We start from the raw sequence: 25152 nt of genomic DNA, 5'->3' as shown, positions 1-25152 counted from the left end.
TCTGCCAAAAGGCAGCTGGGATTTTGGTAGAGATTGCATTGAATCTATAGATCTAGTTAGGGAAAATTGTCATATTAGTAATAAGTTTTCTGATCCATTAAGATGGGATATATTTCCATTTATTTAGGTTATCTTTAATTTCTTTGAACTTTTAGAAAAATGAGAATATTAGCTCTGTGTGTTAGTGACCAAAAAGCCTCAATAGTCAAATATTGGGCTGGCCAAAAAGTCTATTACTTTTTTCTATAAAATAAAAGACATATTTTTCATTTTCACCAATAATTTTATTGATTGGATATTTTGAGTATGTCAGCTATCTCCTACTATTTCCTTCTAGTGGATAGAGGCCAGGGGTGCTATTAAACATCTTCCGATGCATAAGACAGCCCCACAGCAAAGAATTACTTGGCCAAAATGTCAGCAGTACCAAGAAACTTTGCAACCATGTCACTTTTGACATGTTTGATCAGTCACAGCACCTTCTCCACACACTGCACAAATCTTTTTTTTTTTGCATTTTAGTTGCTTTTTTACATTTCTTGAAATAATAAAGCATACTATACTGAAAAGGTTGTGTATTGCTTTCCATTTTCAATACTGAAATGGCCACACAAAATTCACCAATTTTGATAAGCTCTTTTTTAATGCATGTTGATATGACAGCTGTCACAATACAATCTAATAAAATTGTTTTGAATAAAGTTAAAGACAACTAAGAACTACTAGAGCCATCATAGGGAAAAAACGTAATGAACTTTTTGGCCAACCCAATACATTTAAGGTTTGCTGAATTAAATAAAGATAAACAGCTTTCCTAACTGTGGGATTTATCAAGTGTATAAAATGCTACTCTATAATATGAAAACCTAGAAGGGAAATGAGGCATAGCACAGACTTTTCTGTTGTTCTGCATATGCTGTAGTAGCATTCCAAGAAACATACTTTGGGGAGGTGCTGCTTTACAAACTGACATTTTACGGATGCCTTCCCCATAGCTGAGGGGCTCTACATGGTTGTAATTTTCCAAGTATAAATTTGAACTTCTTTTGTTAAATCTAATTTGAAATATTTCATTCTTTTTGATGCTATGGTAAGTGGAATTGTTTTCTGAATTTTCTTTTTGGATTGTTTGTTGCTATTATATAGAAATACAATTGATTTCCACATACTGATCTTGTATCCTGCAGTCTTGCTGAAATTTACTAGTAGTTTTAATTGTGTGTATGTGTGAGTATTCCAGGATTCTTTAAATGCAAGATCATGCTGTTTATAACCAGAGATAGTTTTATTTCTTCCTTTCCCATCTAGATGCCTTTTATTTCATTTTCTGGAGTAATTGCCCTGGCTAGGACCACGAGCATGATGTTGAATAAAAGAGCAGAGCAGCCATCCTTATCTTATTTCTGATCTTAGGTGGAAATCATTCAGTCTTTCACCAGTAATTAGATGCTCTTTATCAGATTAAGAAGTTCTCTTCTGTCTCTAGTGTACTGAATGTTTTTATCAAGAAGATTTTTATTTGTTTGGTTTTTAAAGTCATAGCTCGCAATGGTATTGGCCATCAGGGTTGGGCAGTGGCCACAGCTGGCTCAGTGATGTGCGAGGACTGCCCGGCCTGGATCATTGTTTCACATCGGCGACACCAAGGGTCAGTGTCACCACCAGAAGACAAAAAATAAAAAAAGATAAAAATAGAAGGAAGGAAGGAAGGCACTTTTCTCCATCAGAAGATTATATGCATCACCCCTGATGACGACCTTGAAGCTGTTACTTGCTGAAGTGAGCATAGGACTCCAGGAAGGTAAAAAAGACAATTTTTGAACAAGGTGAGCTCTAAGGGCTTGGAATCACTTTTAATATATAAAAAAGGGACTTACTTTGTTTTCCATGTTGATCATGACATTTAAGTTCCCCTAATTTTAAGACTCACTGTTTGAGTAAATTTTAAATTTTCATCACAAAAAGAAAAATTCTGTAACTATGTGTGGTGATGAATACCAACTAGAATTACTTTAGTAATCATTCTTCAATATATCAAATTATTATGTTACATATTTGAGACTATCACTATGTTGTACACCAATTATATCTCAATAAAAAATAAAATAAAGAACAAAAAATTACCAAAAAAAGAGACTCAATGTTAACATATCAGAGGCATCATTGGAAACTCCTTTTATTTCCTTCATGTGTTCTTCCTGAAAGTCCGCCAAGAAGCCAAGTCTAACCATCAGTAATCTCTGCATGGATTCGGGTGGCCGATCTGTAGTTTTCTCTTGTGTCTGCTTCTGAAGAAAGTTCCTGCCACCACCTTCCCAATGGTGTGGATAAGGTGGGTGTGGCAGAATGGGAAGTCTTCTCTTGCCTAGAATATTGACAAAGATGGCCTTTGTCTTTTTCTGAAGATCCTTTAGACCCTTCAAGAGATGTGACTTTCCAAATTAGGAATTAACATGCGAATACAGCAGTTTTCAAAATATCATGTGGAGACCCCTGCAAATCCTAGAGTTTCTTTCAGGGGGTCTGTAAGGTATAAGCATTTTCATAATATTAAAATGTTATTTGCCCTTTTTACTCCCATTCTCTCATGAGGCTACAGAGTATAGAAAAGTTATTAATGTGGTTTCAATGTCCACATTGCTGATAATCTTTAAGAAACGGCTGCTTAGCAAGTGTTGGTGTAATTTCAAAGAAGAATATCAACAATTATCTGAAAGTTATTAAAATATCCCTCTCTTTTTTGGTTATGTATCTGTGTGAGGCTAGATTTTCTTCAAATGCTTCAACCAAAATAACAGGTTGAATGCAGAAGCAGATGTGAGAATCTGGCTGTCTTCTGTTACGAACATCAGAGGTCTTCCAAAAATATAAACATCAGACATATAAACATCAAACATCAGAGATTTTTTAAAAATATAAAACAATATCATCTCACTAAACTTTTTGTTTGGGAACATAGTTATTTTTCACAGCCAATATGTTTATGCTGACATGTAATGCACGTATTATCATTAATTTACAAGTATTTGAATGTGTCAGGTTTAATTCTAACATGGTACATATTTCAACAGACATAACCACATATATAAACAAAAGCTTATGAGGTCTCAATAATTTTTAAGAGTGTAAAGGGGGCCTCTGATCACAAAATTTGAGAACTGCTGTATTGAAAAATCTTACTGTGATTTCTCACCTCCTATATATTTCATTTTCAATACACAACTCTTAGAATCACCCATCTCTTCCTGTATGCTTATTCCTGTTTTTAGATTTCCCTGCTTTATCTTGCACCTCATCTCTCTCTTTCCTGCTTACTGACAGGGACAGATTTTTAATGTTACCACCAACGGACAAATCCTCCTCTGGCCTTGATTTCCACTGGGACTACTCAGACTGCCTTATGTTGACTCTTCTCCTTTGCTCTATTTATCACACTTCAACCGTCCCTTGCCCACTAGTTTTCTCTCACTTGCCATCACTTCATTCTCTCCTTCAGTCATGTCATGTTGTAAATAGAGAAAGCCACATAAGCACTAAATGTGAGTGTTCAGATGCTGGTACTGTACCTTATAGTCCAAACCATCGGAGCAGTTAAAGACCACACACTGGATGGCAAGAGCTTTTGCTAGGTCTTTGGTAGTCTCGGTTTTTCCAGTGCCAGCAGGACCAGCTGGTGCGCCTCCCAGGTCGAGCTGCAAAGCACCCATGAGGCATAGGTAGCAGCGATCCTGAAGAAATCGATAAACTCATTATTGAAGGGCACTGATTCTAGCCAAAAAAATCATCAGTCCTTCCCTTTCTATAGGAGGAGGAGGGTCATTATTTTCTACAACAGGTTTTGTAGCAGTTGAAATATACTCAGAGATCCAGGCATGTAATTAATGCAAACCTCTGCTTCACAAAGATATTTCCTTGCAAGAGTTAATGTTAGATAAAACTTTTCCAGACTATTTTGATTTTTTTTTAAAAAGCACTCTTCTTTCAACATTAACTTAAGTGATCAGTAACTTACCGTGAGAGGAGTAATAACTAATCTTGGGCATGCACCCAAATATTCATAGCCGTAAGTGTACTGAGAGAGCGCCATTCTAGCCACACAGTTATCTAGGTCTATATCCCAATAGTAGCGCAGCTGTCTCTGCCAATCAAAGGATTCAACTTCCTCTACCTACATAAGTGATGACAATGATATGCATATTAGATGCACTAATTTCAGAAAGTAATATATGATTTTACTTAAATGAAACAGGTACCTTGGCTTGAACGAGTTCGGTGACAATGTCTCTTGCATGTACATCGATAGTAATTAAGGCAGTTACAATGTTTCTGTGTAATTTAGGAAGGGTGCCTCGAACTACAGCAGCCAGGGCATTTAATCTCTACAAATTAAAAGGGAAATTATCATAATTAATTTTCAAAAATCAGCTTACATATATATCTTTTTACTATTAAATTTGGAATAGACATTTGGCAAAACTATCTAATTTTAAGAATCCATAATTCTGGATTGAGCACGGGCTGTGAACCAAAGTGTTGCAGTTTCGATTCCCAGTCAGGGTACATGCCTGGGTACATGCAGGGTACAGGCCATGACCCCCAGCAACCGCACATTGACATTTCTCTCTCTCTCTCTTTCTCCCTCCCTTCCCTCTCTAAAAAAAAAATAAAAATAAATTAAATAACTTAAAAAAAATTCATCTGTTAAAAAAAAGAATCCATAATTCTGTGACCCAACAGTTTAACTTATTGAATTCTTTTTTAAAAATTTTATTTTAATTATTGTTCAAGTACATTTTTTTGTCCTTTACTCCCATCCCAGGCCACCCCCCGTCCTCCCCACCTCCCTCCCATTTCTACCCCCCCTAGTTTTTGTCCATGTGTCCTTTATATTTGTTCCTGTAAACCCTTCCCATTTTCCCCTGAAATTCCCCCTCTGGTCACTGTCAGCCTGTTCTCTATTTCAGTGTCTTTGACTATATTTTGCTTGTTTCTTTGTTTCGTTGTTTAGGTTCCTGTTAAAGGTGAGATCATATGGTATTTGTTTTTCACTGCCTGGCTTATTTCACTTAGCATAATGCTTTCCAACTCCATCCATGCTGTTGCAAAGGGTAGGAGCTCCTTCTTTCTTTCTGCTGCATAGAATTCCATTGTGTAAATGTACCATAGTTTTTTGATCCATTCATTTACTGATGGGCACCTAGGTTGCTTCCAGCACTTGGCTATTGTAAACTGTGCTGCTATGAACATTGGGGTGCATAGGTTCTTTTGGATTGGTGTTTTAGTGTTCTTAGGATATAGTCCCAGCAGTGGAATTGCTGGGTCAAAAGGCAGATCCATTTTTAGTTTTCTGAGGAAGTTCCATACTATTTTCCATAGTGGTTGTACTAGTCTGCAGTCCCACCAACAGTGCACTAGGGGTTCCCTTTTCTCCACAACCTCTCCAACACTTGTTGTTTGTTGCTTTGTTTATGATGACCATTCTGACTGGTATAAAGTGGTATCTCATTGTGGTTTTAATTTGCATCTCTCTGATAGCTAGCAATATTGAACATCTTTTCATGTGTCTCTGGATCCTCTGTAAGTCCTCCTTGGAGAATTGTTTGTTCAAGTCCCTTGCCCATTTTTTAATTGGGTTGCTTGTCTTCTTAGAGTGGAGTTGTGTAAGTTCTTTATATGTTTTGGAGATTAAACCCTTGTCTGAGGTATCATTGGCAAATATGTTTTCCCACACGGTTGGTTCTCTTTTTATTTTGATACTGTTTTCTTTAGACATGCAGAAGCTTTTTATTTTGATGAGATCCCATTTGTTTATTCTTTCATTTATGTTCCTTGCTCTAGGGGACATGTCAGTAAAAATGTTTCTGTGTGAAATATCTGAGATTTTCCTGCCTGTATTCTCCTCTAGGACTTTAATGGTGTCACAGTTTATATTTAAGTCTTTTATCCACCTTGAATTTATTTTTGTGTAAGGTGTAAGTTGGTGCTCGAGTTTCATTTTTTTGCACGTAGCTGTCCAGTTCTCCCAATACCATTTGTTGAAGAGGCTATTTTTACTCCATTTTATGTTGCTGCCTCCTTTGTAAAATATTAATTGACCATAGAGACTTGGGTTTATTTCTGGGCTCTCTGTTCTGTTCCATTGGTCCATGTGCTTGTTTTTATGCCAGTACCAGGCTGTTTTGATTACAGTGGCCTTGTAATATAGTTTAGTGTCAGGTATTGTGATCCCTCCTACTTTTCTTTCTCAAAATTGCAGCAGCTATTCAGGGTTATTTATGTAATTTATTGAATTCTTATAACACCTTTAGGAAGTACATGCTATGTTTACCCCCATTTTCCATCAGAGGAAACTGAGAGATACAGAGAGTAACTTGGTGGCAGTCACAGAGTTATGAAGTGGCAAAAATGACACCTGAGTAGACATTTGCCTCAGAAAAGCCCCATGTTCTTAACAACCATGTGGCAGTGTTGCTAGAAGATTGTTGTCCTTAAAAATTAAATGAGGTAAAGGTAGTCCACCTCATTTTGGGGGTAGCTTTTCCTTAGATAATCAGAAAATGTGAGCATTTTGAAGAGGGAATTCCAGGGGGGTATGGGTAGGGATTACAGGAACAAATTTGGAGGACACATGGACAAAAACTAGGGGTGGGGGGCAATGGGGGAAGGGGGGAGGGTTGGGTGGGTGGGCTGGGATGGGAGGAGGGGGGAGAAAACTGTACTTGAACAATGATTAAAATTAAAAAAAAGTACAAAAAAAAAGTACAAGCAAGCCAAAGATTGATTAAATAAAAGCATTTTTGATAGATTGAGCTCCCAATTCTCACCTAAATGGTTAAACCTTTTCAAAGAAGAGCAATTGACACTTTTCAGTCCTAAGGGCCTTGACCTGCTGTGCTGAGTTTTCACTCTGCCAACAATAATCAGGGACCTACCTCCACAGAGAGGTCAATGGGACTTTCTTTAGGGAGTCTTTCTCTGACCTTTTGACATGAAGCACTATTGAAGACCTTCAGCTCTATTGGGGATCCCCTTATCTTTCTATTGTAAGAGTAAATCTTTCAAAAATGCAACATTGCTTGGAAGTAGAATTGAATTTGGAGTCAAAGATTAGGCCTAACTGTACAATATCAGTTCCCAACTATAGCTTAAAAATTCTTGTAGAATGACATTTAGATTCATTCCATTGTTTATTGTTTTATTGATAGTTACCTGAGGGTTCTATAAAATAGTAGAAAAACACATCTTGAGCCTAAGAATAGAAATGGCAGAAATCCTGAGGTTTTCCTACATTAAATAAACTTCTGAGAGAGACATCCAGGACCTAGTAAATATAATCTCTCCTTAAATATTGCAAATAGTTATAATACTGACATTTTTCTCTTGAATCATTTTTTTCTGTGTTTATTAGTATTCATATAAAATATTACACAAACACCAAGATAGGGGCCCTAAGAAAATGTGAACATAATCAGTTTTAGTGAGAACCCCAAAACTTTGTAAAGTTAATTCAGAACATTAAATTTGTGAAAGTAAATTTTTTTTTAACCATGTCAATAAAAAGCACTGAGAGAATCTTGCACAGCAATATTTTCGGTGCCTTTCTGTTGAAAACTCTCACCTCAAAGTTGACTTTTTCAAAAGCTTCCAGGGCCTCCAAACGATTACCATCTACTTCCAAACACTCGGTCAAATCGCGGCACCAAATAACTTGAGAAATGGTCAGGATCACCTGCATGGAAACATCTCCCTTGAGTATGTGATGCCTCTCACCAAAAAGGGAGCCAGAGATGGAAGTGTACAGAGTGTCACTTACTTGTGAAGCGTGGCCAGCTGTCACCCAGTTTGTCCTCGGTTTCCCCTGATAGTCAGCAATGGCGGCTTTGCACAGGCGACGCAAAGATGTGAACATGGCTTCCTCCACTTTGCCGAGCCATTCCTCCACATTGCCTCGGGCCTTGAGGCCTTTGCCCAAGCGAACCTAGAAGACGAGCAGAGCAACAAGAATATGGCTCACGTGTGACTTGCAGGCTGTCTGTCCTCCGTGCTTCTGTAATAGAATCCTGAGCCCCGGCAACACTGAAGCCTGACCACAAGTACTGGAACTTTCTATTGCCATCACACTCTACACCTCTCTTTACCGCCTTTGCCTATTGCTGTATTTTACTGCTTCCTTTTGGAGTCAACTCCCTTTACAAGGAGTCTGTGTGCACCATGTAAATTCTTTCACTTTCTTTTCCTACTTGCTGACATTGGATTTTTGACCCCAACCACTCCTCTGAATCTGTTAAGGTCAGAAAGGTTAGCAACTGTCTCCCAGTTGCCCACCCCAACTGACACTCTTTAGTCCTTTTCATATTTATCTCTTGAATTTCCAGTGAGCTGACTGCTTTGTCTGGGTCTCCTGCATCTGTCCTTCTTATTCTTCCCTCTCTTTAAACTCACGTTCTTCCTGGATGCCAGCCATGGTCCTCCCTTCTCTTTTCTTTTGCACTAATGATGAACAACTTCTTTAGCAAGAATATCAATTCAGGGCAAGTGAAATGTTGATGGGCTCCTTCACTCCTGCAGAGTCACCACTGTGCTCTAACTGGACAGAAGCCCCTTGACATTTCGTGCACAGCTCACCTGTGGAATGCTCTCCCTTCTGAGGTTCCTCTCCATCTCCCTTGGCTGCATCTGTGAGTATGTGCCATGTGTGTGAAGTCACCTGGTTGCCCACTGTCTGCTCACACTTCCACTTGCTTGGTGTTTACCATATGCCAGGCACTGTGCAATGTGCCCTGGAGACGCCAATGCCAATAATGACAACTAATACTTTCAAAGTACGCACTGAGTACTGCTCTAGTAATTACATATAATAACACTTAAAAAAATCTTCAGCATCTCATTAATTAGACACTGTTACTAACTATCTTTTTACAGACGAGGTTAAAGGTTGGGACTTGAATCTAGTGGCATGGGAGTAGAACTGGCACTCTTAACCTGTCTGCTCTCGTGCCTCTTGTGAAGCTGAGTAAGGCACGGCTCTGTGTTCTCCACTCTGTCTCCCAGAGCAGAGCACGTGCCTCTGGAATTGCATTTACTGTGGCACTTTCCAATGTCTTTTTTTTTTTTTTCACTGTGTCTAAACTAGAAATCTCCCAAGGCAGGAGTTTCCTCTTGGCTGTCCCTGGAACTGCTGAGCCAGCGGACTGCCAGTTGCAGGAACATTCAATGGATGCTTAGAGCGACAGTGAATAAACCTCCACACTCCACCCTGGAGGTTAACAATGTTTACCCAGAAAGAATTTAAAACAAAAAGCACCTCACCCTTTCTCCCTCTGGTGACAGCATCGCCAAAATGTCATTAGTATAAACTTTTTCTGGCTCTCCATCCACACCAGGAATTCTTCCTTCAGCAGGAGGCATAAGAGCAAATTCAAGCCTTGAAATGGAGTCAAAGCACTTCCTTAAGTGTGGCTGCACAGCTTGGGGGTTTCGTGTCTGGGCCAAAATCTCCAGAAGTTCATCATTTGACAAGAAGTAAAACCTGGATTAAAGAAAATACTTAAAATATAACTTGGAATTGAAGCAAAGCCTTATCTAGACATACAAGATAACCCCCTTAGCCACATCTCTTCCCCATCCACTGATTTCCTGGACCTCCAAGCCAACTGGTCTTGGGTTTCTAGGGACACCACATGTCCCTAAAGATAATTGCTGTGAATATTAGTATAGATGCATCTCAAACATCTAGAATTAGTGTCTGGTAAATAAAAGATATTTTTCATAAAAATTATTTAAAAGGCTGGTTCTTGCTATAACACTGATTTGTTCACATGCCTGTGTTACTTAGCTTTGAGCTTCTACAGTGAAGATATACTATTTGCTTTCCTAGAATCTAGCCTAGTACCTCACACATAATTTGTTGGATAGATGGATGGGTAGTTACAGGAACTTGGTTTAGCTCTGTGAATACATGCGTGCGGGGCATGCTGGTGTGATACTGCATGGGATTGTCTTAGACCCTGCCCCACAGGGCCATTTGGAGGCAGGAAAAGACCTTAGGACAAAAAATAGGGAAGGTGCATACCTGGATGCCCAGGGATAAAGGTGAGGGAGGAGGGCCTGGACAGAGAAGTCACTTCATTTCCATGGAGGAAGCTGTCACCCATGAGAAATCCCTCAGGGTTGGAGGGAATCCCGTGAATCCCAGACTGGCCCCATGTGGGAAAGAGGGGGTCAGATTGGTACCAGCCACCTCAGGCTTCTCCTGTCACCTCCTCCCTTCCCTGATCCAAACTGGAGCCCTTGGCAAGCGAACAGGAAGTAGGGAGAGTTGATCATCGTACATCCTCATCATCACTAACACCTTCAGCCCTGCAACAAGGTTGAGGCAGGGAAGGGGGAAGTTTTAACTCTGAATGGAGTTTAGAGAGAATGACAGGAAAATTCATGAGGCTTGATCAAGATTTTATGTAAAGGGGCAGGAAGAAACTAGCTCCCAGGAGGAAATGCAGAGGCAGTTATTCATTACAAATGAAGATGTTTTGGTTGCATTTATTAGTCCTGCTTCTTTAACAACACATACGCTCACAGCTAATTTGTCCCCAAACCTTGTTTTCAGCTAAAGGAACAGATAACTGTGAAGATTAGCCTTTGAGCCCTGTGAGAGCAGGGACAGTGTTGTGTTCATCTTGCGTCTCCAAGACCTACCTTGACCCACGGCTCACAGAAAGTTTCCATGAGGTTGTTAGAGCGAAATCGATGCCTCACAGAGCCTCCTGACATAATGAACATTGTGGACCCAGTTGATGTCATTTCGAACAAAAGGAGAAAAAAGGAACTGATACTTTTTGGTGTTCAGTATTTTCATAGGTAAAGTTTTACCTGGGTTTCTTTACATATCAAAAGCAGTTTCTTTAAATATCAAAAATGTCTTTGGCCTTGGGAGATCCAGGTTGGGAACCACTGATTTAAGAATGCAATACACAAGAGGCAAGTTCCAAACCTCAAACTCTTCCATCTTTTTCCATTTTGCTAGATTTGTGTAAGTTTTTGGTAAGCTTTGGTAAGATTCTTTAAAGTCCAACTACTTATGTTAAAACTCAACCAGATCCTCCGGATCCTGCATTTCCTGTGCACACACAGAGTCCGTCTGTCCTGGTTACTCTGCTGTGACCCCTCTCAAGTTGGTAACCCAGATAAGCACTTAACCCCAGCTGCCTCAGTGGTTGTTATGAGACAGAACTTAACTCCCATTCCTTAGCAGCTAACAGGAGAAATCTGTACAAGATGAACATATCGTTAATGTTCTCTGTTATGGTGCTGAGTGCCTCAGCGACTGCAGCTGGGAGCTTTGCTACCATCAGGTAGTCTTACACAACTGTATCATAGACGGTCATCACCAAGGCTGTCCAACTGTTGACCGTGAGCATCGTGAGGGCAGGGGCCCAGGCTTTTCTTCTTTGTACATTCAGTGCTGAGCAAAACATTTGTATGTTTTTATTTATTTAATCCTCACCTGAGGATATGTTTATTAATTTTAGAGAGAGAAGGGAGGGTGGGAGGGGGAGAGAGAGAGAGAGAGAATGAGAGAGAGAATGTCAATGTGAGAGAGATACGTCAATCAGTGGCTTCCTCTCTGTGCCCTGACCACGGATCAAACCTGCAACCTAGTCATGTGCCCTGACTGGGAATCCAACCCACAACCTTTTGGTGTATGGGATGATGCTCCAACCAATTGAGCTACCCTGCCAGGGCCATTTGATATGTTTTTAGAATGCATAGGTGAGTAAAAAATTTCATTTGGAATTTGTGAAAAAATCTCTTAGGCAACTTCTATAGTGACATTCTTAGACCATCAATCAACTTAAAGAAACCTGCTCAGGCAACACGGGTCTCCAACTGTCCACATACATATCTGTGGACACACATGTGTACATATATGACACACTGATCAGTGGGGCAAAGTTGTGATCAAGAATTCTTCCAGCACCTTGAGTACTTACCCACTTAAACCTTTACCTCACCTTGATATTGTACCTCACCTTGACATTTACGCTCCCTCATCAAGATACTAGCTGGATTGCCATTTTCAAATGTCTGTCTTGTTTTTCTCTTTGATTCCCTGATATTTTGAGGTTATGGTTTGTTTTTAAGCATACCCTTTTAAATTAATGGATAGTTTTAACTACTCAAAAATAACATAGGTTGCTTTGTAAACTTACCTTGGGAAGATAACTCTTTTTGATTCTAAATATGACTCTAGACACTTCTGAATTTGGTCCAGTAATGCATTATTGTTTTGAAAAGTCTCCAGAAGTCCTGTTCATTGAAAAAAAGGGACTGATAAAATTGCATTAAAATAAATAGAGAATAGAATTTTAAGTGGAAATAAAATACTACATTAATATTTTTAAAGCTTTTGTTTTATTTAGTAAAAATAACCTAATAAATTAAAATTTGTGAGATTGGCTAAGAATGTTAAGTATTAGTGTAATTAATATTAATTTTAATATTTACCACAGTTGAGCAAGAATTTAACTTGAAACATTTTTAGCTAGCATCCTCCCTTTTGGTGGGCTGAGGGTACACAAACCAAAGCCAAACAGTTGTCTTTTTGACCCTCTGGACAAAGCCATTCTCTGAACTTTCTTATTCATGTTTCCTGTTTTTTCTGCCATCTTCAGATGCTGAAATTGTGGCAATAGGATTCTACTTCTTTATCACTAAACTCTATCACCTTGAGGAGCAACATTCATGCCTTACATAACTTTGAAGTTTTGGGTGCCTATCACCGTGCTTGGTTTACCCGCCCATCCAAGAATCAAACCCTGCCTTTTCCATGGTCCCAAAGGATGGGATCAATGACCTAGTCCAATCCTTAGCCCCCATGCAAGCATACCTGTCTGGCTTTACTTCATAACCCCTTCTTCGTGTGCACTCGACTTCAGCCCACACTGGCTTCCTCTCCAACAATTGTGCATGCCAAGTGCACTTTTACCTCAGAGTCTTTGCCTGTGTTCTTTCCTCTGCCTTTAATAGTACTCCCTCCCTCAAATCCTCCCATGTCCTCATTCCCACAGATTTGTGTTCAAAAACTACTTTATCAGAAAGGCTTTCCATCTCTCTCTCTCTCTCTCTCTCTCTCTCTCTCACACACACACACACACACACGGCTACTCTCTATCCCCTTTACCTTGCTTAATTTTTGTTCATAGCTTTATCATCACCTGAAATGATTCATATAGGTTCACACTTCTTTATTTGAAATCCCTAGGACTAGATGTATTTTGGAATCAGATTTTTTAAAATTTCAGAAGTTATATAATAAGTCTAGGAGGAACTAGGACAGCACTCTCTAACCAAACATTGATATTTTTGCAGCAAAAGATTTGAATTCACACACTAAGTGGATATGGTAGGCAGAGCAAAGTTCTCTCAGAGATGTCCACATCCCAATCCCCAGAACCTGAGAAGATGCTAGTTGATGTGGAAAAAGGAACTTGGCAGATGTAATTAAATTAAGGGTCATGGTGGGGAGATTATCACGGACAAGCCCATGGACCCAGTGTGATCACAGGGATCCTTACAAGAGGCAAGGCAGAAGGGTCGGAGGCAGAGAAGGGGCTGTGATGACAAAAGCAGTTTGGACTGATGCACTTTCTGGCTCATAGGGGACTAGAAGCCTCAAAGTTTTAAAGTTTTCAATTCTATCATACCATGTAGTTTTTTCCTTTCTGCTTTTGTTGAAGAGTCTTTGGACAAAGATTGTAGCCCAGCAGGCTACCACTACTTGGCAGAGAAGCTGTCTGGGGGTATTTACCCTGATAGGTTATGTGCTGCCCTTCACAGAACCAGCAAGCTTGCAGAGGCTTCGATGCAAACATGAAGTTCAACAGCCATGTCTGTGCCTCAGAGAGCTTAATTCCATAACCCTAGAAATGGAACTTATGGAGATGCATTTCAACATTGAGATTAGAATTACAATTGGTGGTAATATGTTTAACAGGATTTAATGAGTAAACTAGAAAAGGTATAGAAATTTTTATGGTGTTAAGTTTGTGGGAGCTTTAGCAGAATGGGTCAGTGGGAGGTTACTGTTGCATCATGTGGTCACAATTGTGAAATAGAAGCATGGCTGACACTCTGTGGCAGCAACCCCATATTATGAAGACAGCCAAAAAAGTAGGTTCTTCTTGTAAAAAGTATAAAGTAAGCTGAGAGATGATGATGATGATGATGATGATGATGATGATGATAATTGATCCATATTGCAGGAGTGTCAAATACACCACAAACGCGCCTGGTCATCAGTGCTGACTGGAAGGGAGGGTGAGTGCAGCACATACTATCAGACTCTCACAGGTGGCAATCACTTCAAATGACTGTACAGTCTTTTTGTTCGTTTTTAACATTTTGTGTTATACCTGGCTGAGTAGCTGCTCGAAGAGCATTCGGCAGCCGGTTCACCTTCCTCATGATCTCCTTCCAGGACTTATCCACCTGAAGGAACATCTTGGCCTCTGCAGGCAACTGCCTCTGAATATCTGGAGCATTAAAAATACTCTCTAGGTAGAGCCAGTTTCTCTGGCAGTTCAGCCACTCCTCCTAGGAGAAAAACATGGACATTATCGAATTTTAACCCTGAATGTTTGAAACATTCAGTTACATTAAAAGTAATTATGTGGAGATTCACTGTATCTTTTTTCCCTTTGGGGTCTTCTTACAGGTCCATTGGAATAAAATCTCCTTAAAGGGTCCAAGACTCACCTCAGCCTGATTTCAACCCATTTTCTGCTGAGTAGAGTTGTAATGAATCTGCTGTGTGGTAATCAGAATGGACCCAGGGAAAGAGAATTAATGTGCCCACAGGAGACATTTAGGGGTAGGGGGCCAACAACAAGATGCTTATTTAAAGAAATACAGGGCTGAGAAGTGGTGAGTTTAGTGACAATTTCCAAATACAGAGTCCCGCAAAGGTAGGTTTTCAGTTGTGACTACATGAAACAGTTTATTCTTGAATTATTTATTAATTTTTGTATTATTTTTCCTTATGAACTATAAACATACGTTTGCCTCACCCTGTATAAAAAGTTATCAAGAACAATTTTTTCAATATTATCAATTACATGTATATTCTTTCCTCTCTCCTTTTTTAAAAAAGAAATATGATTCATTTTCTTTAATCAAAAAAGTAAAACCTGCTTGTGACAATACATGTGGCAAATACATGAACAGGAGGAAGAAGACCATCACTCATTCCTTCTCCTCTTAGAGACAATCACTGTTGCCAAAGAAACCGTAAATGCAGTGTCAGAACCAAAGTCTAGACCTAACCCTTCTCTGTGTCTCCTGCCCAAGTGCCACGGAAAAGTTTCTCACTCCTTGCTCTGGATTTGGGGGTTACACATAAGCCTTAATGTCACAGTCGCTCCCTGCTTTATCTCAACTCTCACACCTTCTATTCTCTGAGAAGTCTCCACTACTCAGCACTGGATTCTTTTGAGGATCCCCTACAAAAACATGTCATTTTCTTTGATTTATAGACTTTGTGATCATAAGGCTCAGCCATCAGTACACAAGGCTGGACAGGGGTCAGTTTATAAAGTGTTAAAGTTGGAGAAACTCCTGAAAAAGATCTCTATGAAACAATGTTGGAATAAATTTTCTTTTCCTACTAGTGTATTTATTATTTCACAGATAAATCTTCATATTAGAATGTATAGAAACATAAATGTAATTAAATCAATCTAAAAATGTGAAGTCTAAGAAAGAGATTGGATGGGAACAGTGAGGTTGGTGTGAGTCTCTGCTTTGCTATGGGGTAATCGGAGGTAGAATCAAATAAAAAGGAGGTGTGTGCCACAAGGAAAGCTACCAAGAGGACTACAAGCAACAGTGAGTGATTTTCCAGTAAGGATGAGGGTGTTGTGGCCAAACTCTTAAGGTGGCCCCCAGGATCTGGTGTCCTCACTCTTACAAGATCCTCTCCCCTTGAGTGTTGGGTGTTTGCTTCCACCCATGTAGACTATGGCAAAGCTAATGGGATGCACATGATTATGTGTACATTAGTCCTGCTGAAGGCTTTCTCTTCCTTGCTAGATTGAGGAAGCAAGTCATCATGTTGGGGAAAGTCCACATTGGAAAAAACAAAGAAGCAACTATGGACAACATGTAGGAGTTGAGGATGGCCTCCAGATGACAGCTGGCAATAAATTAAAGGCTGTAGTCCAAGAGTTGCAAGGAAATAATTTCTGCCAACAACCTGAGTGAGCTTAAAAGTGGATCCCTCCTTAGCTGAACCTCTGATGAGAGCCCAGTCCTGGAGTACCTCTTCATGGAACGCTGGTGAGACCTTACGTAGGAGACCCAGTTAAGCCACAAATGAACTAGTGACCCACAAAGACTGGGGTGTAATAAATGTATATTGTTTTATGTCACTGAGTTTGTGGTATTATATTCCACAGCAATTACGACTAATAAAAGGTGATGGGACACTCTTGTAAAGAAGAGCTCAATATATTTGCATTTTCCTTACATTCTGAACATAGACATCATCAATTAAATATTACAGCTAAACTACACAATATTTAAATGACTGGACAACTGATTTCTAAGGTCCAGTGGCTCTCCAGTTCTCTTGAGTCCCTGAACTGAAGTTTTCCTTACTCACCAGTGTTTGATTAAATAAAGCAAGTTGTTTCTGCCAGTCATCCACTCGAGTTTTCAGTGGACCAACATAACGTGATGAGGCAATGGTTGCAACGTTGATGGTACTGTCATCAAGAAGGACCTTTAAAGAAAAAAAGAGAAAATAATGCAACATCATATGTTTGTGCTGTCAAAGTTAATTATAGATATTTAGTCCCAAGAGTCCATTTGAAATCCAGCTTCTTGAATGAATAGCTTAGCTCTTCCTGTTGGTCCCCCCCCCCCCCAATTCCCCTCTGTATCCCATTTGCTATGGCTTCTGTGGCTTACAACCCAGTGTCATGTTCTCTCAAATGTCATAAAGGATGCCTGATTGCCAAATCTCAGTTGTTTCTGTAATTATGTATGGCACAAGTTTTTGTTTTGTTCAACACCCCTGTCTCTCCCCCTACTTTAGAGTATCTGCTAACTTCTTTACACTATTTGGTCATCCAGGCCTTTATTTCTCAAAAGGACTCAAAACTAGCAAAAGACAGCACAATTAGCTGTCTCTTTTATCCAAGGAAACATCATTTCCCTTAAAGTATCTTCAGGAAAAGGGGAATTGAATTCACTCATATCAAGCTCTGAATGTTTACAGACAGCTTTTCCTCCACCTCCCATCTCTCCTTCATCTTACACTGTAGCAACCCTCACTGAACATATGCATTTTTAAAAAAGGTGTCTGGTAATCTAAAGGATTTCAATTGCTCTATTTAAATTACAAACTTCTTGAGAGCAGAGGCTCCACTGCCTAGTATCACTTGACCTTATACTGACTGACTTTCACCTTGAATCTACTCTCCCATGCACTGCCCAGACTGACATATGATCTTGCTCTGCCAACCGATACCTGATAAAGCCATTTCATCTCCACTTCTGGCCTGGATACACCCTACAGACCAGGGCTTTGCTATAGGGAACCAATCCTCATGGCAGTGGTGAATGCAGCCCAGCCCCTGATTCAGGAAGTTAGCAGGAGCAAGGTGGCACACAGGAGCTGGGTCCACAGATTGGCTTTCCCATGGGGAACCCGGCCTGCATTGTACCTGGGCTGCTTTGAGGCTTGCTTGTGCTAAAACTCCCTCACCCTAACTGAGGCAGCAAATGTTTACTGCATATCTTTAAAGTAACTTCCTAAAGTCTGTGCTAAACCTCCCAAAGATGGAGTGTAACCAGTTCAACCACTTTCCCCCTTGCATTTACAACATCCTTTTTTTTTTTGCAGTAACCAGCAACATCCTTTCCTTTGTTATCTGTAAAAGGTAATCACCTAAAATCAACCTGAGCATAGGAAATGAGAACCATCCTCAATGTAATGTGCACAGAAAAGCAATAAAAGCCTGTCCAGGCAAGGGTCAGGGCCCTCTCTCATTCAGAGAGTGGCCATGCCATCCCTTTTTCTCCACAGGACTTCTGCAGTGCGTGTGAATTTGTTTGCTGCATCCACAACACACAGACCCCACTGGTCAGAGTGTGCAACACTTTGCTTTTTAAATTGAGCTATAAGAACTAGATGCCTTTGCTAAATAAATGTGTCTTTGGATTTTAAGTCACTAAGAATATTCCAACACACAGGTTACACTTACCTTCTTTTGTTATTCATAGAGCATGGATATATATTCCTAATCTCAAAAAATAAATCAAGTGAATTTAGCTTCTTAATGTGCTATAAACCCAATACACTCATTCATGTTTCTTTGCCTCATTTTTTAAAAGGTTTTATTTATTTATTTTTAGACAGAGGGGAAGTGGAGGAGAAAGAGAGGAAGAGAAACATCAGAGCGTGGTTGCCTCTCAAGCAACCCCTACGGGGGACCTGGTCCACAACCCAGGCATGTGCCCTGACAGGGAATCGAACCCGTGACCTTCTGTTTTGAAGGCTGGCACTTAATCCAAATAAGGCAAACAGCCAGGGCTCTTTGCCTCATTTAAATGGTTTGAAATGTCCTTTATTCTCATCTGTGTCTATCAAATTCTCTTCACCCTTTAAGGTCCAGCATGACTTAGCTGATCAAGGAAGGATTCTTTGATCACTTCTGCCATTAACGATCCTTTTGCTTTTCTAAATCCCCCACCAGTTATCAATGAAAGATTATACTTATATATGTATATATGCCATTTTTACTGCTTTGCTAAATATTTCATGTGTAAGCATTTTTGTCAATTATTCATACTCATATTTTGCCTTCCCAGTTAAATTTTTCTTATTTAGTAACTCTCATATTTAATTTATTCATCATAATCTCCCATAAGAGATTCAGGACTAGGTCTGGACAGAACCTTCACCATAAATTTTAGTAATCTAGTTACCTACCTGTATGTCATCTGTGCCGCCCAAGATAAATACATCTTTGGTGTCACGGTGAGGGAGAACGACAAATTCAGTTGTTTTCCAAGAATCTTCAACCTTAGAAATAATTCAAATCTTGGAATATTAAGTTAATTTGTGTTCAGGTATTTAATAAGTTCATGTGAAATGAAATAAATAAAAAGCTTCCCAGACAAGAAAAAGCTAGAATTCATTGCCACCAAACCAGTGTTATATGAAATGTTAAAGGGTCTTCTTTAAGAAGAAAATGGAAAAGGTAAAAAATATTAGCAACAAAATGGTAATAAATACATATCTATGAACTCAGTCTAGAAAAACAAAATGAACAAGCAGAAGAAAAACAGACTTATCGATACAGAGAACATATTGATGGTTGCCAGATCAGAAGGGGTGAGGGTTGGGTGTAAAAAGTGAGGGAGTTAAGAAGCACAAACTGGTCATTACAGAATAGCCATGGGGATGTAACAGCATAGGGAATGTAGTCAACAATATTCTAATAACAGTGTTTGGTGTCAGATGGGTGCAACTTATTGGGATGGTCACTTAGTAAGTTATATAATGTCTAATCTCTGGGTAGTATACCTGAAACTAATATAATAATGTATGTCAACTGTAATTGAAAAAATTTTAAAAATTATTTAAAAAACTCCATAATAATCCCATTCTTCTCCTTTACTGCTTTTAAAATTCTAACAATTATTTTCTCAGTTAAATGACACTGATTTACTGAATTTCATTGACAAATGATTATATGTATAACATGATACTTTAATGTTATTTCTTATCACTTTATGCTTTAATTAAAAGAAAAAAATTCTTTTTATACAGGTGATTGATAGGTATGCGTACATTTTTAGGGTAAAAATGTAAGTATTCTATGTAGAAAAGTCTTCTCAATGTGTTTTGAAGCATTTCACACAGTTCTCTGATAGTTTGAAAGATAATGTATTTTGATATAAAAGATATTCTTTGGTATAAGAATGCAAATTTCAAACTTTGTTGTCATTAGGTTTATGTTGGGCTATAAGCTAAGTAGAAAGAAGATTATTTATAATGTATAATTATAATGATAATGATAACAAATATAAGAAAACAAAGAAGGACGCCTGATAATGAGAGGGTGAAGGCTGCAATGTTGAAAATCTATCCAGATAAACCAAAAGTTAGTGGTATGAAAACCTTTATATTACCTGATCTTAAGAATATGTTTTTTAGGTTTACCTTTTTAAGAATTGTTTCTAAGGCAGCTTCTCCAGAAGCCTGTCCAGAAATGTCCTGGATTTCTTCAGCAAAGTCAAAAACATGCAACTCGGAGAGCCTCTCTAAGGTCAATGGAGTTTCAAGGTCTACTAGAGTGGCATCCACTGTATGTTCAATGGCTGTCCAATGTCTAGTCTTCAAAGTTGGGTTCCTCAAGTCAACAATAACTGGAAGCTGGAAGACAAACACTCTCAGAGGCACCATGCTTTTAGTCTTCAGAGCATAGATTTTATTTCAAGAATGTAGAGATCTGTAAAGAACACCACTTATACTCTTATAACAACAAAAAACTGAACAAACTGCAATTTAATGACCTGTTTTGAATCCATAAGAAACCTAAGTTGAAAGGCAATCAACTAACTGAAAATCTGGTGACAGGCAGGTACCCACAGTTTTCTCTACAACAAGAAACAGAACCTGAGAATTTGATTATCTAGGACAGATATCTTGAGTTGCCATTTAAGTGAGTAGGAAGACAACTAAACTTAAAGTATAAATTGCTGAGGACTGAGTGTAGGGTACTTAGCATGAGAATGTAAAGTACCTGGGCACTACAAATATAGAGGTGTGCATAGAAAAGATAGAGGAGGCTCCTAAGAAGACCACCTTATGGTGCTGGCAGGGGGAGGAAAGAGCAGCCACTTTTGTAACTAACCAACCAATCTCTCCTATCTGCAAAAGACTTAATGTCTGAGTAGCTGGCAACAAAAACTCTCAACCAAGGTATCAGTGATAACTCATTGTAGGTGTTTGTATATATCTGGAGAAACAGAAGATTGAAAAAAGCAAACCCACTGGAAAGGGACAGAGAGAAATATATTTTAGGCTCATCACTACATTTGGAGGAGGGGAAGGAATCCTGCCTGTGAAGGTAACAGTTCTGAGAACAAGGGATGGAATGCCTTGTTAATACAGAGACTTAATCAGAATATCAGGGAATGCCCCTCTGCATTTCTACTACCAACCTAACAACTACTGAGTGAAAAAAACACTGGTATACAGAGTGGAAAGTTGCAAGAGACAGATTCTCTCTGGGCACAACACAAAGGGGGGACACAAGGTCAGGGGAAACAAATTGAAACAATGATCTTTGGCAAATCAGCCCAAACCCTAAACACAAGGTGTTTAGAACAATTTAAAGGCTATGGTATACTGAGGGTAGCTATAGGAACATCAAACCTCAAATCTACCCCAGTTTATAACTAGATATAACATAACATGCCACACAAAAAGTCAAGTGGAAAGAAAGGCATTATTTACTATATTACATAAAATATAAAATGTTGGGTTTATAACCAAAATTTAAGAAGTATATTAAAGGGCAAGACAAATATCCAAGAGACCAAGAATAATCAGAACCAGACTCATATATGACACATGTGTTAGAATTAACAGACAAACTTGAAGTGATTGTGATTAATATGTTAATGGTTTTAATAGAAAAGATAGAATGCAAGATCAGATGGGACATGTTAATAGGAAGATGGAAACTATAATAAAAATTAAACAGATGATAGAAATAAAAGATAGCAATAAAGATAAAGAATGCCGCCCTAGCTGGCGTAGCTCAGTAGATTGAGCGTGGGCTGCAAACCAAAGCATTGCAGGTTCGATTCCCAGTCAGGGCACATGCCTGGGCTGCAGGACACAGCCCCCAGCAACTGCACATTGATGTTTCTCTCTCTCTATGTTTCTCCCTCCCTTTGCTCTCTAAAAATAAATAAATAAAATCTAAAAAGATAAAGAATGCCTTTGATGAACTTGACACAGCCAAAGAATCAGTTAACTTGAAGGTAAATGAGTAGAAACTTCCCAAACTGACATACAAAGAGAAAAAATTAGTGTACCCTCCCCTCACTACAAAATCATAACAGAATATGCAAAAGCAATGACAGAATATTAGATGGCCTGAAACACATGTAATAGAAACCCAGAAGGATAAGAGAGAGAGAAAACAGAGCACAAGAGATATTTGAAGAGATAATGATTGCATTTTTTTTCCAAAATTAAAGACAAACCAAACCAGAGATCCAAGAAATTCAGAGAACACCAATCAGTATAAATACAAATCACAAATAACAACAATGACAAAAAAAAAAACAACCAAACCCCACCAACATACATCTAGGCACATCACATTACAAACTTGTAAAAACCAAGACAGATAAAATCCTGAAGGCAGCCATCCCTCAACAAAAAAACATTTATCTACAGAAGAACAAGAAAAAGAACTGCAGCTGACTTCTTGTCAGAAACCATACAAGCAAGAAAATAATGAAAGGCTACTTTTAAATTTCTGAAAACAAACAAAACCTGTCAACTTAGAATTATATATCCAGTGAAAATACCACTCAAAATAAAAAAATAACTTTTTCTAAACAAAAACTTAGGGAATTCATTGTTAGCATGCCATATAAAAATATCAATGGAAGTTCTTCAGGCAGAGTGAATATGCTCTGAGTCAGAATCCATACAAAGAAATAAAGAGCATTGGAAATGTAATAAAGGTAAAATAAATTTTATTTTACTTCCATTTGTATTGTCTTAAAAGATTACATAAAGCAAAAATAATTACAATTTGGTGTGTTTATAATATAAGTAAAGATAAGATACATTATGTTAGCACAAACATTAGATAAACCATGATAATCTACATAATGGGATACTACTCATCGATGAAAATTTATGTATAAAGAAATCTTTAAAAAATATTCTAATTCACAGAGTTGTACAACTACCACCACCATCTAATTTACATTACTCCCAAAGGAAACCCACACTCATTAACCATCACTATCCTCTACTCCTTCTCCACAGTGACTGGTACCCACTAACCTACTTCCTCTCTCTATGAGCTTCTCTATCCTAACCATTTCATATCATTGACATCATACGCTATGTAGTTTTTGTGTGACTGGCTTCTTTCACCTAGCATAACATTTTCAAGTTTCATCTATGCCTTAGCATATATTAGTACTTTATTCATTTTTATTGCTGAATAATATTCCATGATATAGATATATTATATTTTGTTCGTTCATTCATTCATTTATTGGTTGATGAACATTGTTTGATGAATAGCCACTTTTGGCTATTATGAATGAAGCTCTATGAAATTCATATATGATGTTTTGTGTGAAGATATGTTTTCCATTTTCTTAGGTATATACCCTAGGAGTAGAATGACTTGGTAATATGTTAACTTTATGTTTAACATTTGAGAAACTACCAGACTATCTTCCAGAGAGGCAGTACCACCTTATAATCTCAACAGAAACACATGAAGGTTCCAATTTCTCCAGATCCTCACCTATAATATGTTTTTCTGAACATAGCCATCCTGGTGGGAGCAAAGTGGTACCTTATTGTGGCATTGATGTGTATTCCCCTGGTGACTAATGATGTTCAGCATCTTTTCATGTATCTTCTTTGGGCAGATGTCTATGAACTCCTTTGCTCATTTTAAAGAGTTTTTGTCCATTTATTTTGGAGTTATAAGAGTATGCTATGTATTTACTAGGTATGAGTGCATAGATATATCTTATATGCATTTTTCTAAGTGAATGATGCCAGACCCCAAACGTTCCATGTTGTGTTAGTCCATTTTTGTCATTCTGGAAAAGGAAACACTACAGAGACAGAAAACAGATAAGGGGTTGCCTGGGGTTGGGGTGGAAAGCAGAGCTGACTACAAAGGGACAACGTAAGGGAATTTGGGGCGGGGGGTGATGAACTATTCTGAACAGTATTGTTGTTTTGGTTATATGACTCCTCCCAATTGTAAAACCCCATAAAACTGTATACCACAAAAAATGACTTTTACTGTACGCAAGTTAAAAAAAACCCAACCAGGATTTCCAAGGAACAAAAGATGGGGTGCAGATTGTGACAAGGGAACTTGTTTACAACAGTATGTTATAAGCACCCTTACAGCAATAAGGAAGAATGAAGCTGACTTAAGTAACTTTTGAAAACCATTTTGACGAGGTCTCATAAGGCTATAGGAGAAAAAACTGCAAAACACTCATTTCAGTGGGGAACATTTGCTTCTCATTGTCCCCGAAGCTTTGCTTACTGTTTCTACCCACATCTTCTTTTAGTCCTTTATCTCTTTTTAAAAAATAAAAAACTGATTAAAAATATAAAAATCATTTCCCCTTTCCTTCCCATTTCGAGTGCTGGTGCATTTCAAGCAGTGATTGTTTTCAAAGAGCCAGCCCTGCACACCTTCTGCTGGGCTTCCCAGCCTTCCTCACATCATAACACACCTTGAAAATTGGCCTGTTTGTTTGGTGCAGAGGTGTGAATGGGCAAGGCTGCCCTAGCCCCCCAGTGTCTTGGCACACATACAACCCACTCCTGCGTTAGTTCCCCTACCACCTGGGAAACTGTTGCTCTGAATGCCTCTTCTAACCAAGGTATTCAGCTGCATGGTTCAGCCAGCTGAAGACAGGAATGCAGTCTGTGCTTGGCAAAAATTGAATTCGTCCACTCTTTCCTCTCTCTGAAAAGTCGACTCATTTAAACAGGGAACAGTTCTCAATGCTGGTATCACTAGCATCAAGCAGTAACTTACTGACAAAAGTTTGAGAAATAATTTTGATCAAACTTACCATTTCTCTCATTTTTTCCACCTTATGTTTTAGCTGGGGCACTACATTGTTGGGTGGCAAGCCCTTTTCCAACTGAGTCACAAATTTGCCATATTTAGAAACTTGAGTATTTAGGACATCTGGATCCAGGCAGTCAAATTTGGACTATGAAAATTAGGGGAAAAGAAGAAGTTAAGACATATGATAAAACACAAGCTTGAAATTTTTTACTTTACTTGGATTTTCCAGTAGTTAAATAGTTAATCCAAGTCAACTCTCTACTTTTGGAAACAG

At 38.6% G+C, this 25152-nt stretch overlaps 1 protein-coding gene across 2 annotated transcripts in view; it reads right to left on the bottom strand.

Moving 5' to 3' along the window:
• The window catches only part of DNAH6 (dynein axonemal heavy chain 6), a 259454-nt gene that overhangs the window by 164681 nt on the left and 69621 nt on the right, over positions 1-25152 (bottom strand). For both annotated transcript variants that reach the window (XM_036028222.1, XM_036028224.1), the window contains exons 18-29: positions 24880-25023; positions 20228-20440; positions 18992-19084; positions 16658-16777; positions 14412-14592; positions 12210-12306; positions 9310-9529; positions 7814-7978; positions 7619-7729; positions 4254-4379; positions 4013-4168; positions 3567-3728 (exon numbers count right to left, since the gene is read on the bottom strand). In XM_036028222.1, the coding sequence (XP_035884115.1) occupies positions 3567-3728; positions 4013-4168; positions 4254-4379; positions 7619-7729; positions 7814-7978; positions 9310-9529; positions 12210-12306; positions 14412-14592; positions 16658-16777; positions 18992-19084; positions 20228-20440; positions 24880-25023 (1788 nt within the window). The remainder of the gene's footprint in view (positions 1-3566; positions 3729-4012; positions 4169-4253; positions 4380-7618; positions 7730-7813; positions 7979-9309; positions 9530-12209; positions 12307-14411; positions 14593-16657; positions 16778-18991; positions 19085-20227; positions 20441-24879; positions 25024-25152) is intronic.

The sequence above is a fragment of the Phyllostomus discolor genome, chromosome 6 (assembly GCF_004126475.2).
Source record: "Phyllostomus discolor isolate MPI-MPIP mPhyDis1 chromosome 6, mPhyDis1.pri.v3, whole genome shotgun sequence".
Lineage (NCBI taxonomy): Eukaryota > Metazoa > Chordata > Mammalia > Chiroptera > Phyllostomidae > Phyllostomus > Phyllostomus discolor.
Note: the sequence above shows the minus strand (reverse complement) of the source record. Positions and strands in the feature narration are given on the sequence as shown.